Genomic DNA, 14,430 nt, shown 5'->3' on the forward strand with positions numbered 1-14,430 from the left:
TCAGGATTTTTTTCCCCAAATTGAACAGAGAAAGATATTCTTGCATAAAAGAAGCAGAAACTGCAGTATGAAGTATAAAGGTTTCAAACATACGAATACTTTTCTAATTGTGATTGCAATACGGTGGGAACATACTGTTACTTCCAGATGTACACTTGTTCTGAGGTTTCCTAGTTTCTTGTTTTGGTTTGCTAGTAGTGGACACAGCTGAATTCACTGGGATTTCCTAACAAGAACCTCGTGTTCTATAAATTCAGGAAACAGCTGACTTTTATGAGAAGTAAGCTGTAATGGTAGACGTCATTTCTTTTCCATTTCAACTTGAGTGATACAAGATCAGTTATGTGATTAGCAGTACATTATTCACTCCATGACATACACCAACAGGACCCATAGGATTATGGGAATTATGGAATTACAGGGAATTCCACATACATGTGAATGTTTTTTAATACAGAGTATCTTTTTCATCAAAAAAATCTTCAAAATGTAATTAAGAGGAATCTTGGCATGCTGGAAGCATTTTGTTTATTGATATGGATGCCTGTTATTTGGTCAGTTTGCTGCAATCCCAACAGACTGTTCAGAAATTCAAAGGGGTCAGGCCAATCTCTTTTTTTGCCTTCCAGAACCTCTCTTGGTGATTGAAATGTAACTTGTTTGTATTTTTAATAGGATAAAGGCTTGGTTAGTAGCAATTCATGTTACATAAAATATTTGCTAAAAATATTAGACAAACTGCATTCTGCTTATTTTGCAGGTGGGGGTACATCACTTCTGCCAGTATATGGCCTTTTGCTAAAGCTCTGGTTAAGCTGTATTTTAATTAAGCAAAAATGTAGGCGATCTTCTAGAAGTTTGCTCTATGTGGCATCAGATCACAGAAGCATGTGTGAGCCAGCCAGACCTCAGCCTCTGATTTGGTGAGGTTTGGAATGATCACAACTGCAAGTGTGCGAGTGCCTCCATCGTTACTCATCAACCAAACTGCTGTTGACCAGCAAGAACACAGCTGGTCCTCAGAAGAACAGGTTTCCAAAATGAGGATACTAGATATCCTTATTTTAGTGGCAGGATTCTTGACATCTGGGAAGAAAAGGAATAGATGTCTTCTAAACTGGGCCAGGAAAAGGTTGTACTAAATCTTTTTGAGAATGGCTTCAGTGCAAGGAAGAGGGTGGAGACATTGGACATCCTGCCTGGCTGTGTGGAACTGGACTGTAACTATAAATCTCTTACTTTCATCTGCAATGGAGCTGAAAGGAAGGAAGGGATCAAAAGTGAAAGCTCAGGTGATTTTAGAGGTGGGGAACATGAGTTTAGGGGGCGCTTCCTCGTCAAAGAAGGGAGCTGACTTAAAAGTCTCAAAGTGCATGAAAGAAAGAACAATATGTCCAGTAAAAAGTTGAAAAATACTGTCAGTGACCACAAAATGCAGAAAAGGTGATTGAGGGTTGAAGAAGGATGAGGAAAGGTTTTTTCTGCTCTACTCTTAGAAATTTTCTGATATGATAGAGGGAAAAAAAAAAAAGGATGCATGATGGAGAATGGGTTGATTATCCCAAAATGTGTCATCATATTAATAATGTATGAAAATATTATGAAGACACATATTTTCAAAGCATTAGTTTCTTTATTTGTGTGTGTACTTATGAATTCATGTTTACTTTAAGTCAGGGATGCTATTTCAGACAGACTGCTGCCCCTTAGGATCAGATGAATGGAGAAGTGGATTGTTTGGTAGATTGGGAAAAGAAATTATCTCTAGAATAGAAAACATTGCAGATGTTGTTCATCTATTCCCTCTGTACTTACAGGCACTGGAATATGATGCCAGCTTTGAAAGTAGCTCTAGGTACAGCAGGGAGAAAGAATGTATCTGACCTTGGCTGATGCTCTCGCTGCTGGTTGTGATTCATCCAGTCCTGCAGGCAAGATGGGAGAAACAGGTGGTGCCTCAGCTGGTGAATCACTGGAGAGAGAAGAAGAGTCTTTTGTTCAGTAGCAGAAGCCAGCCTGAGCAGCTACTGCCACTGCTGCTGGCACAGGTTAATGGGAAGAGGAGGGTAGGAACACAGTGTTTGCCACAGCTGCTACTGCTGCCGGAGTCTTCTCTATTGATTTTTGTGTTTTTCCTCCTTGTGGTGAAATCAAACAAAAGTGCTTCAACAAAACTGGCTTGGTGTTCTTCTGGGACTTGGACTCTGATGTGCATTAATTATAGTGTGCAAAACTGCTGTGCTAAATGCTACCTCGATGCCTGTGAACTGAATTAGCCACAACAGGCTAGTCAGCTATGACAGAGAGCTGTTTTCTTCCCAAGTATAGATCTTCATGTTCTCTCTAGGATCATTTGGAATATTGTGAAAAGACCAAAATATTTGCCACCATGCAGATGCCTACAGTTACATTAAGAATGTAAAGAGAGAACATAGAAACTACAGGTATTTCATATTTGTATTTCTAAATTTGTGAAGATGAGGTTATTATCATAGGCACAGAAAGGTTTTCCTTATAGTGCGTCCCTTTACAGGATTTTGTCTTTGACACTGTGCAAAATAAAATTGTATTCTATTTTAATGTCCATAACAGCTTTATTCAGAAGGCTTTATGATAAGTTGGGCACTTCACTTGAACTGGTTTTCCTAAAGTGAAAATGTGCAGGAAATTACCTTATTAAAAATTCATATGTTTTTTGCATTTCACCTTGGTTTTGTTTGTGGCAGTGTAGAATTAAGGGTAGAAATGCTGTTAAAAGAATTCTGAGGGGGAAAAATTACTAACTATTTAATTTTTTTTTTTTTTAGATAAAACCCAATATTTATTTGTAGGCTTAATCCCAAGTAGGATTATTACTTTCAGAAAGATAGTTACATATCTTTTGTGATCCAGGAGCTCTGACATAATTTCTGGACTTTGTATCTGTAAAGAAGGCGAAAACTCTTTGTGCCCTGGGAGTCTTCTGCAGGCAGACTTCTTTGTTTTCCCTGATTTCATTCCAGATGTCAGAGAAGTCATTTGTGCTGTTGGCAGCTCCTTGTGCTATCTGTAGCAGTGGTAGGTTTTTGTTTTGTTTTTTTTTTGTTCCAACAAAACACAGAGCAACCATCAAGGAAAAAACCTTACCAAACAACAAACAATGCAACTCTTATTTTGATAAGACCAGAAGACAGAATCCCCATAACAGGAACCCAGTGTGTGTTCTCTGTAAAAAAATGCTGCCTCACAAAATGGCAGCTGATCAGCAGACAGGCAAAACCATTAGTGTTTACTTTTAATCATGAACAAATTCTTTTATAATTCTCTGAATTTGGATTTTCAGTGTTTTATTGTTTCATTTTCATGCCCGTTGCTTCCTGTATTGTGTTACTGCAATGCCAGGCAAAGGATAAAAGAATGAGACCAGGGAGTAGTACAGAAAGTATGTAACAGTTTGCAGGTAAGATGAACAATGTGTGTAATTAGCTTCATTGCTATTATTAGCATGGAATCATCTCCAAATTATTCTTTACTGCATTTTTCAAGGGTAGAGGGGAATTATTCTTCTCTACACCACCATGGTACAGAGACCCTGAGTCACAGCCAAAAATAGAGGCATTTTTATGTTCCCAATAGGACCTGAATGGAGTCAGGGAACTTTAGCACTAAACTATTATCTTATATATTTCCTATGTAGTTGCTCCCCTATTCCAAAGGACTTAGTTGGACCCCCATGTTTTTGTCTGCAAGTTTCAGACTTGTAAAGATCATAAAACTTCTTACCATTTGACTCTCCATATTTAGAATTTTATCAGTATTTTGGGGCATTTCTTCTCCAAAGCAGATGTGCACTGCTCATGCAGATGCCATTTTATGTTAATGAAGTTTCTGGGAGGATCCTTTAGAAAGTTTAGGTTTGTAATTTGAATGCCAAGCTTTGTGGGGGCAGGAGTCGTGGCACTCTGAGTGACTCAAGAATATTCCTAGAGTGACAGAGTTTTCCATAAACAGTTCTAAAGACTGACAAACAAAACTGGCTGTTGTTTTCTTAATGTGGGTAACAAACATCCTCCTTTATATTTGCTTTTCATCTGGTCTTTGAAATTTACACCACTCTTTATGGTAGCCAGCCAAGCTGCTGCTCTGAAATGTTGCATGGAGATCTCTTAAAAGAGAAATCACCAATACTCTGGCTGTCAGAGAGTGCCAGGAATTGTTGTTTGCTGTGCTGGAGGGTCGAATTCCTCTACTATAGCAAGGTGGATAGAATGCTGATGGCACAAGGTGGAAATCTAGAGAATTGCAATCTGTTTTATACCATATGTCTCTGCTGTTATTTTAGAAAATTAAGAACTGAAATGAACCTAAGAGAAACTCTGGAATCTGCTTGGAAAGCTTTGAGAAAGTTGAGGATCCCTGTCTATGTGACTGCCCTGGGATGCTGGAGTGCACAGAGATATTTATTCTCTGTGTTTGTTATAGTGCTATGAAACTTCTACACTAGTGTAGATGAATACTGCAGTAAACTCAGCAAGATGTAGTAAATGCAAATGAGTCATGATTTATTGGCATGTATGTCTGATGTAATTGTATTGGGGTTGAACTGATTTTTCACTTCGGTGATTTTTGTTGGTTTTTTGCTTTTTTGTAAGCATGGAAATCATGTATGACTATTGATTCCTACACCTGTTTGGTCAGTCCTATTGTTTCCTTACAATTTGTAATTGCTTTGCTCCTTCATTCACCTTCATGTGGTGCTCAGTAATGAGTGTGGACTTGGAGTCTCATACTTGAAGTAATGGTGGAAGTTTTAGAAGGAACTCAGTGCTATTTCAGAGGAGTTCCTGACTTCTTGGTTTGTTTTTTTTTTTTTTTTTTTTTTTTTTTTATGTGTCCATTTCTTTAGTGAATTGTGAATTGGCTGAGATGTCCATTCTACTTTTATGTTTTTAGAGATGCGTTTTTTCTATGATTAATTAGAGCTTACTGGTATGATTTCAAAAGCTTATATAATTATTTCTTTCCATTACCTGACAGCTCCTGAGTAGTTTCTGTCCATCCTTATATATTTTTCTTTTAAAATCTGTAATTTCTGTGTCCTCCTTACAGTTGTGTCTGCAAATTACCTGTTTTTCTCTGTCTGCTAATTTTTGCAGAAATGCTTATGGTTGTCCTCGGTTGATGCTTAAATAATTGTGGAGATTTTTTTGAGTAGTCAGCCCTCTCTGAGACCTGTGTGTTTATATGAGTTCAGAGACATTAGTCTTTTCATAGTTGCAGTGCTGGATTGAAGTTATTTTACACTGTAAAAAAAACCCAAACAATTACTTCTCCATCCTCTTGCCTGATGATGGCTGTCCATTCTCCCTGGGAAAGTACTAGTGCAGAGGTGTTATGTGTGTGGAGTCTGTGGTGTCTCTGTGCTCCAGGAAGGGAATTGATAAGGGGATTTATGTCCTGGAAACCTGGGTTTCATCAATGCTTTGCATTATTCACTCCACAACAGGTGAAGTCTGCCAGGGATCGGCCTTGGAGCTGGACACATCCATCCCTACCTGTGCTCCCCTGAATTCTCTTAACACTGCTTTTCTAGGAAATGTGAAATTATTCAAATTATTTTACAATATGTGCAGTTTGTAGAACTTCATGTAAGTGCTTGAAAAATTCAAATTGTCACATGCATTGATTTTTTGAGACAGCATAATGATTTTTTTTCAGGAAGCAAATCTGCATTGATAGGGAGAACAATGGAGTACTGAGCAATCTGTTCTAGTGGAAGGTGTCCCTGCCCATGGCAGGGGAATTGGGACTAGATGGTTTTTAAGGTCCCTTCCAACCTATAGGCCATTCTATGGTTCCATGATACTGTGAACAGCTGGCAATCTTAGGGAAAAATCTGGCCTCGCACCAGACACACTACCCCTGCGGAATGAGTACAGCAAAATATTACAGGGGCTTCCAAGAAGTTACAGGAAGGGACTGAAATTGTCCCAGGCCTCCCTACCTTAATTAGTGATTTGTGTCTGGGCTCTGCAAAAGTTTAGATTTTCCTGGATTTATTTTCTGATAACCTCTGCAGATGTGATGTCTGGGACAGTGCTGCTTGGACAACTGTTTATTGCAGCTGATATATTCTCTTCTTGACCTCCTGACTCCCCTCTAGTGTCTTGAATCACTTGGGAATAACTCATGCCTCAGCTCTCAGTTCCTTCTTAGTTTCATTATCAGCCAGCTCCATGCTCACCTTCCTTCAGAGTTACAGGAAATTAAGATCTTCTTAGATAACATAAGTGCAGATGAGCAGTATGTTTGGTCTATGGGGAAATAATGTGAACAGAGAGATATTACAGATAATAAAAATAGATGTGAGTTTCAGAGGTAGTTCTTATAATTATTTTTTCCTCTTTGATTCTAAAGCATATTTAATGGTGTTGCATGGTTTAGTGAAAACTTCCAAAATTTAACTAAGAGTCATGCAGGCTTTCACTCTTAGTGGGATTGGTTGTACAGATAATATATGCAGCAAATTTGCCATAACCCCTGGGGATGTTCTTAGCAAGGAATGATGTAAAAGCTGTCGTCCACCATCAGTTAACTGCTGCAAATGAGTTAATGGCATTTTTGTAGCACCAGTAAAACATTAAAAAGGAAGCACAAATAGTCAGGAAAAAGACGAGTTTAATGAACTAGAAAATCTACATCGTTGTAGAGAGTGATAGGAAACATATAGTGTGCTGGCAGTATTCCAAACTTAATTCAGTTTATGTCCTGGATAACTAGATTTGACTCTTCAGTAATAAAAATGTGTAATGCCAGTTACATAGTCCTCTTCAGCGGAGAAAGGATCATTGCTTGGGAATGAAAATGTTTAAGTCCCAGCAGAGGGCAAGAAGGGCTGCTGTGACTGCTATCTTTCCACACAGGGGTTATTTATTGCCTCTTTTATGGAATTTGCACCACGCCAGAATTTAGATGAGCTCATGTACAGTGTACAATGCACAGTGACTTGGAGCTAAATGGTTATGAAAGACATGACATTTGTGCACTCATGGTGCCAGGTTTTAATGACTGAAGAATATGCATGTCTGTGTGAAGAATTATCAATGTAAGATTTTAGTCTACAGTTTGTAGATACTTTTTAGGACATACCAATATCCTTTGCAATGAAGTGAATTAATGAAAATTAATTCTGCTCTTTGTACTTGAGTTATTTATTTCTTTAGGAATTGCTTACTGTACACATCTTCTTTTTCTGTCCCGTTCTTGAACGTAAAATGAAAGAAAACTTACAATTTTGGTATTTCATTGGTGGCAGTACTAACTTCTGATTTGATCACTGGGGATTAGGTTCTTGGGGAGGCAAGACAGAAGAGTTTTCATTAGGCAAAACGAGGTGCAGCTGACTGTTGTTTAAGCCAATTTACTTTACAATAAGGTTCATTATTAATGTATCTGAAATCTGACTTTTGGTTGCTCTGGTAAAACTTACATGACATAATAGTATCTCCTGATTAGTTTAATTTGGAAATTAGCATCTTCTTTTGGGTTGTCTTGTGCTCAATTTGTAAAGTAATAGAGTGAGATTTTGAAAAGTAGTATATTTTTCTCTTGCTTGATTGTAATATGAGTGCAGAATGGAAGTGGTACTTCAGAGAATGTTCAGTTTCTCAGCTTCATTAATATTTTACTCTTTTTAACACTGTGTAGATAGGTCTTCTATTACATTAGAATAACAGGACTACTAAATGATTTATAAATAAAGAGCTTACTTTAAATTCTGAATAATATTCTGATCTGGCTCTATATCCAGTTTGGGAAACAAATTAAAGCATAACATGCCAGAAGTTGTTCAAGTCTTCCTGAAATAACTTTTTCCTTATTTGTCTTGTTTCATGCAGGCTTTTCTTCACCGAATGATCCAATGTGCTGCAGCCAAAGTGGATAAAAATGTTACAGAAGAAACAGTTAAGGTTAGTCTCCTAATTGCATTTTTTTCTTCTGTTTTGTGTCTGATGTTTCACTTATGTATGTTTTATTCTTTTGCAGATGTTGTTTTCAAATATTGAAGATATTCTTGCAGTTCACAAAAACTTCCTGTCCCTTGTGGAGGACTGTTTACAGCCAGAACCTAATGCACAGCATGAAATTGGAACCTGCTTTCTGAATTATGTATGCTATCTTTTATTTCAGCCTTTTTTTCCACATCTTTTTTTTTTTTAATTTTTTGCCTTTATTAATTACCATCATGATGATAAGGGTACATAGTCATGAAGCCTAACTATGGCTTGATTGCATAATGAAGTTCATCTCTTGGTAACTGTCATGTCCAAGGAAAAAAAAAGAGATGGGAGGCAGGGAAGAAAGAACATATTAAATGACACTTGTGGTGTTTCATCATTTTTATATTCACCAGATCAGCTCAGGCTGACAAACTGAGCCTTGCAACTTGGGCAAAGCTATTCCTGTGTGTTAGGTGGAGGTACAAGGTTGCATGCAGCAAGAGTAGTACTATCTTTTTATTCCCCCTTAGTGCTCTGCAAAAATGTGAATAGTTAGTAAAGAGTTGTATATATTGGATCAAATACCTCCATGGTTCTGGATTGTTATTTTATTTCCAGCAACTGCAGTACCTCTACAAACAAGTGTGTTTGTATGTCCTGTAGTAATTGGTTTCTAGGAGTATTATTTTTCCTGTTGGAGCAAAACAAGGATGTTACTCTTACAGAGCTTTGCAAAATGAAGACAAATTGGTTTGCTTTCAGTTGTAGACCTAACAAAAGGTCCAGGTTTCATTGTTATCTCTGGTTAGAGTCACATTTGTTTGTTAAGTCTTTAATTTTTCATTGTGGCAGGCAAAATCTATTAATGGTTAGTGGAAACAATTTACAGAAGTTGAGTAACATCAGTTTTTAACTTTGCAGAAAAATGGATCATATTTGAAAACAAGTGTTAGCAGCAAATTGGGTAATAATGTCAACAAATTAGCCATTCATTTTGCATTTTCTTCATGTATGTTTTTATCATGTGTGTTTGTGGGAGTGCAGCACAGGCTGGAATCTATCCAGCTGAGGCTCAGCTCTATGAAAAGGGACATCAATGTCCTGGTGGACCACCATCTCAATATGATTGAACGGTGTGCTGCTGTGACAAAAAAAAATAAAGTCAAGAGAATGCTGGGTTGCAACAGTAAGAGCATCACCAGCAGAGATAAAGAGATCATTATCACTGTCTGCTCAGTGCTTGTTAGGCCACAGCTGGAGTTCTGTGTTCAGCTGGAATTCTGTGGTCCCTGCTGTACAAAAGAGATGTGGACAGTCTGGACAGGTTTAAGAGAAGAACCACAAGGATGATCATGGGAAGTGTTCCATGTGGCTGCCTGCAGGAGCTGACTTGAGAAAAGGCTTAAGTGAGACTTTATCACTATGTTCCAGTATTTAAAAGGTGGCTACAAAGATGGAGACTCCCATTTTACAGAATCACGTGGATAATAGGAGGGGTAATGGGTACCAGTTTCTTCTGGTGAAATTCCAATTATACACCAAAGAAAAATTTTTCACAGTGAGAACAATCAGCCATTGGAATAATCTCCCTAGGGAAGTGGTGGATTTGTCAACATTGGACACATTTAAGATTCCACTGGACAGGATTCTGGGCCATCTTGTCTAGACCATGCTCTTGCCAAGAAAGGTTGGACCAGATGATCCCCGAGGTCCCTTTCGACCTTGTTTTCTATGAATCTGTGTTTGAAATTCCCAAGTGGTACTTCCAGACTGTTCATAATTTGAGGCTAGACCTCAAATAATAAATGTATGAAGAAGAGCTGACTTGCTAGAATGAAGGCCATATTAGCTTTGCAAAGGGTTCACTCCATGTTTTATTAATTAAAACAAACCCAAAATGACAAGTGAAAAACAATGTCTCTTTTTGTTTCTGCAGAAAGAGAAATTCCGTATCTATGATGAGTACTGTAGCAACCACGAGAAGGCACAGAAAGTTCTTCTTGACCTGAACAAAATAAGAACAGTGCGAACGTTTCTTTTGGTAAATAAACTTTGAGTTGGTGTTTCTAACTTTGTATTTTTTAGATTTTTTTTTTCACCTCCACCATGTAACAAGTACAAGCACACCTGCAAGTGGTTAGCAGACAATTTTAGGTGGGGGTGGTGTTTCCAGAAGAAGGGGGTGGTTAAATCATATTTTCACTGCTTGCTTGGATCTGTGGAAAATACAGAATTAGGCAGTGTACCTTGAACTTACTGGCCAGGATACAAGGGTGTGACTCTCTAGAAAGGACAAAGAATAGGATAAAATAGATGAGGAGGGATAGGGAGAGGAATTGTAGAAAGGAGCTGGAGAACTCAGCAGAACTTCTGGAGAGGAGGTCCACATTCTGCTATTATAGCCAGTGCTGTTGCAGACAGAAAAAGCTTTTGTTATGGATCATAGAGTAGCCATTGTAATCTTAGATGCTGACTTAATCCAAGGTGAAGGAAACAGCTCCACAAGTAGTCTTTCGCTTTATAAGACAAGTAAGGAGGGGTTTGGAAATGTTAAGTCTGATATCCTCATGGTTTTTCAATAGCAAAACAAATTTTCATGTAAATACTGAGTTTGCTAATAGTTGACTTTAGTTGTTAAAAGCAGGAAACAGTGTGGAAACAGTGTGGAATGATTTTTGTGTTTCCTCCATAGTTTCCTGTGGTAAAAAGTTCAGCTTTGAAATGAGTGGTCTACTATATTGGAACTTAAATACCTGAGCAAGTGTCCATGGATATGCTATCAAATTTTGGACTGATCAGATTTGATCATTGTGTTTTGGGACTGGAGAACAAATGACCCTTTCAGCAAAGCATCACAGATGTGTTTGAGAAAAAAAGATTCTGCCAACGCTGACAGTATCACAAGTCTTCAGTTAATTTTATTAATTACTTCTAGCATGCTGTAGAGTTTCATTACTGCTGTTGACGGTGTTCTTGGTGAAGTCCTATTGCATCACACTGATGCTTTGAAAGATACCAGAGCTGACTCCCCAGCTGCACTTACTTACAGCCAAGTTAATGAGCAGTGTGGGAATTTCCTTATTGTGGGAGATACTGTGTGACATGAGGCACCAACTGCCTTTTTGCTAAGAATCTCTTACACAGAAATGGTGATTCACAGTTAAAAACTGCTTCAAAGTTGTCCTATGTTTCCTCAGTGGTTGACACAATATCTTTCATTTTGTCCCAGACTGGGGAGCTTCATATGTGTGATTCTTGTATTGGGAGCAGAATGGCCAGACTAAAAAAGAAAGGGTGAATGCTGACTAGAGAGGCAAAAAGCAAAATACTGGAGAAAGATTACAAAGAGCTTGTTTAGTGACAGAGGAAGCCAAGTGTGCCATTGTGGCAGTTCATGGTGTATCAGTTTTAGGTGCTCTGGGGCAGATGCAGAGGTCTTTCTCATCTGGTTTGGGTTCCTTGTAGATTTAGGGCATGATTTGAAAGCACAGCAAAGCCTTCTGGGCACACCAAAGGGTTCAGGTCATTAGAGTTGTGGTTATCTATAAATTACTGGGAGCTGAAACCAGAACTTTTGAGGCTTTGAATATAGAGGAAGTTGTTATAACAACTATAGTCTGCATTGCCATTATCTTTATCAGTAAATTATCAACTATAGTCTGCATTGCCATTATCTTTATCAGTATTATCTTTATCTTTTATCAGTAAAGCTTTTGTGTTTGGAAGTGAAATCCTTTAGGCTAAAGCATCCTTTAGGATAAGCCAGAAGTGGTTAAGCATGAGTACAAAGCAGAGACTTAAGAGTGGGTGTGGAGATCGCCTGGCAGCATTGGTTGTGGGAGCGGTGTGTTGGGTGGCCAGCCAGTTGTGCAGCCTCTGTTCCATCAACAATGTGTCTGCATCCAGATCTGTGGCCTGTGTCAACATCTCACAACATCTCATCTGGCTGCCTTAAACTGCCTTTCTTTAGTGTCCTCAGTTTAGGCAACTTGTTCTTTGAAGCTGAGATTATCTCATGCATTGCATCACAATTCCTTCTGAACTCTCCATAAAATAATTGTCATCATTACTTTAGGTCTTTATGTACTTAGACTTTAATTCCAGCAATTCCAAATATTTGCTGTGATGTGCTTTGTGTGTTTTCTTATTCCCAAAAGCCCTTATTCTTTTCTCTCTCAGCTACTTTTATTGGGTACTTCCACCCAATGTTTAATTTACTCTCTGCTTCCATAATCAGATGTCTTGTTGAAACTTTTTCATAGCCTTTTGCCCATGACTTCAGGATATTTTATTCATTTCACATCAAATTTAAATATAGAAGCATGAAAATAGAACATGGTTTTTTTGAGGTGTGTAAAAAAAAATTAAATGTTAATAGGATGGCCATATTCAAACATTCAAACCATCTTTGATACTACTTAATGCTGCAAACACTTTTTAGAAACAGCATCAGCTGTAGTGGTCAACCTGAAATATTTTTATTTTTGTTTGTTGAAGTCTGAAAGCATATTTTGAGCATTTTATTTACTGTTTTTTAGTTTCAAACTGTAAGAAAAAGTCCTCTTCATCAGACTGGATGAAGAAGGTACTAGTGTGAGATGCCTGAATTCTGCCTTTTTGACTTCTTGTCATGTGTGATAGCCTGTGCATATGTTCAAGCCTGTACTTTTGACAGTCTTGCAAACCTCCCTCCTTCTATATATATATTTACAGTTTGTGTATACTTTAGCCAAACACTGCTGTATACCTATGCTCTTGTCTTTATTTCTGATCATTTTCTTGGGATTTTTCAGTAATTTGTGAACCTGTTCCCTCTCCAGAACTGCATGCTCCTTGGAGGACGCAAGAACACAGATGTACCCCTGGAGGGATATCTAGTGACACCAATACAGAGAATATGCAAGTATCCCCTTCTTTTGAAGGTACTCACAAGATTTTTATTGAGGACTTTATACTTCCTGTATAAAACTGGTTGCTAAGCATGTTTCTGAATCCCAGGAACAATCTTCCTAGGCAGTGAATTATCTCTTTATTAAGATATTGGACCTAGCCTTGCTCCCATTAAAGCTGGTGGCAAGTCTTCTGACATCAGTATTAAAAGAACTGAGGAGCTTGGCTGGATTGAGATGATTAGCTCTGTTCTGCTTGTAGTTGTAAGGTTGCCTCCCCATTGTTGGGCAGAAGTGAGCCATTTGGGAGAGTTTAATGAGACTAATTTCAGCTGGGTTCAATCATGCCCTTGCTTAAAATGCTGGGATAGCAGAGTTTGCGGGTGGTGTACTTTGATGATGCTAATTTACCATCAGCAAACTGAAAATGAAAAATATTAATGGATTTTTTCACAAGAAAAACTGTGGAGTAAGGTGCTGTAAATGGTTTTATGTACAATTATATGTTTATTGCTATCATATTGTGACAGCTTAAATAAATGAAAAATGATAATGTGGTGATAAACATTAGACATTCAAACATCTGGACTTTTAATTTACTCTCTTAAGAAATAAAATACAAGAAAGTAAGTAAGTATTTTAAGCAAGTAATTGCTTAACAAATTAAGATTTTGTATTGCTTATTGTTCCAAACTCTGAGAGGAAAACCAGAGCAAATTCTACTCTAAAAGCTACCTGAAAAATGACTGTTGAGACAGTATTTTTCGCAATGCATGTGTGAGTGTTGATCTGCAAAGTTGCCAGTTATGAGGCATGACATAAAAAAACCAAGTAAGAAACAGGCAAGAATAAAAAAGTTTTTTAAACAGATTAAAAATATAGTCATTACAATGAGGTGTGAGTCATCTGAGATAGCTGTGGCTTTACAGTTCCCTTGGTCTATTCTGAAATTATTTTTCTATTCTGTTTTTGAAAGGCATACAGATAAAACAGGGAAAAATGACTAATGAATTACTCTAGAGCAATGAAATGAATATATTAAGAAAATTTAAATACAGGGTGTGGTGGCAGCAGGGTTAGGGCTTTGCTGAAGGCTGTTCTCAGTCAGCCCAGCTGTAAATGGGGAGTTGGTAGCTTGAGATGGGAAATCTCAAACAAATGCTGGTGGCTCCACTTTTGTTTGTCAGCATTGCTGCCAGTACATCTGAAATCAGTGAGTCACCTAAGCTATTGTTCACTGCTTTGCTGCATTGCATGAGGTTAAACAATAGAGTGGAGCTAAAGGAATGTGTTTTCGGCCCTGAGTTGCAGGAAAGGCCGGTGTTAATTTTGACATTAGAGGACTACTGGTTTTTTAAGCAGAATTGTTATCCTTGCTCTTGAACAGTTGTATCCTGCAGAGTGTAAAAAACAAACAAACCCAAATCCCAAAGCTCAACATGAAGAAACATTGTTGGAGGAGAAAGTAGCTGAAATGAAATCTTCCTAAATCATGATGATTATTTATTGTTAATAATTAGTTACTCTTGAGTTTTAGTGTCCTACTAGGACCATTTTAGAAG

At 37.8% G+C, this 14,430-nt stretch overlaps 1 protein-coding gene across 1 annotated transcript in view; it reads left to right on the forward strand.

Moving 5' to 3' along the window:
- The window catches only part of PREX2 (phosphatidylinositol-3,4,5-trisphosphate dependent Rac exchange factor 2), a 173,363-nt gene that overhangs the window by 36,543 nt on the left and 122,390 nt on the right, over window positions 1-14,430 (forward strand). Inside the window, exons 3-6 of the mRNA XM_066563765.1 lie at window positions 7,878-7,949; window positions 8,026-8,148; window positions 9,916-10,020; window positions 12,800-12,901. Of these exons, the coding sequence (XP_066419862.1) occupies window positions 7,878-7,949; window positions 8,026-8,148; window positions 9,916-10,020; window positions 12,800-12,901 (402 nt within the window). The remainder of the gene's footprint in view (window positions 1-7,877; window positions 7,950-8,025; window positions 8,149-9,915; window positions 10,021-12,799; window positions 12,902-14,430) is intronic.

Source organism: Molothrus aeneus, chromosome 1, assembly GCF_037042795.1.
Source record: "Molothrus aeneus isolate 106 chromosome 1, BPBGC_Maene_1.0, whole genome shotgun sequence".
Lineage (NCBI taxonomy): Eukaryota > Metazoa > Chordata > Aves > Passeriformes > Icteridae > Molothrus > Molothrus aeneus.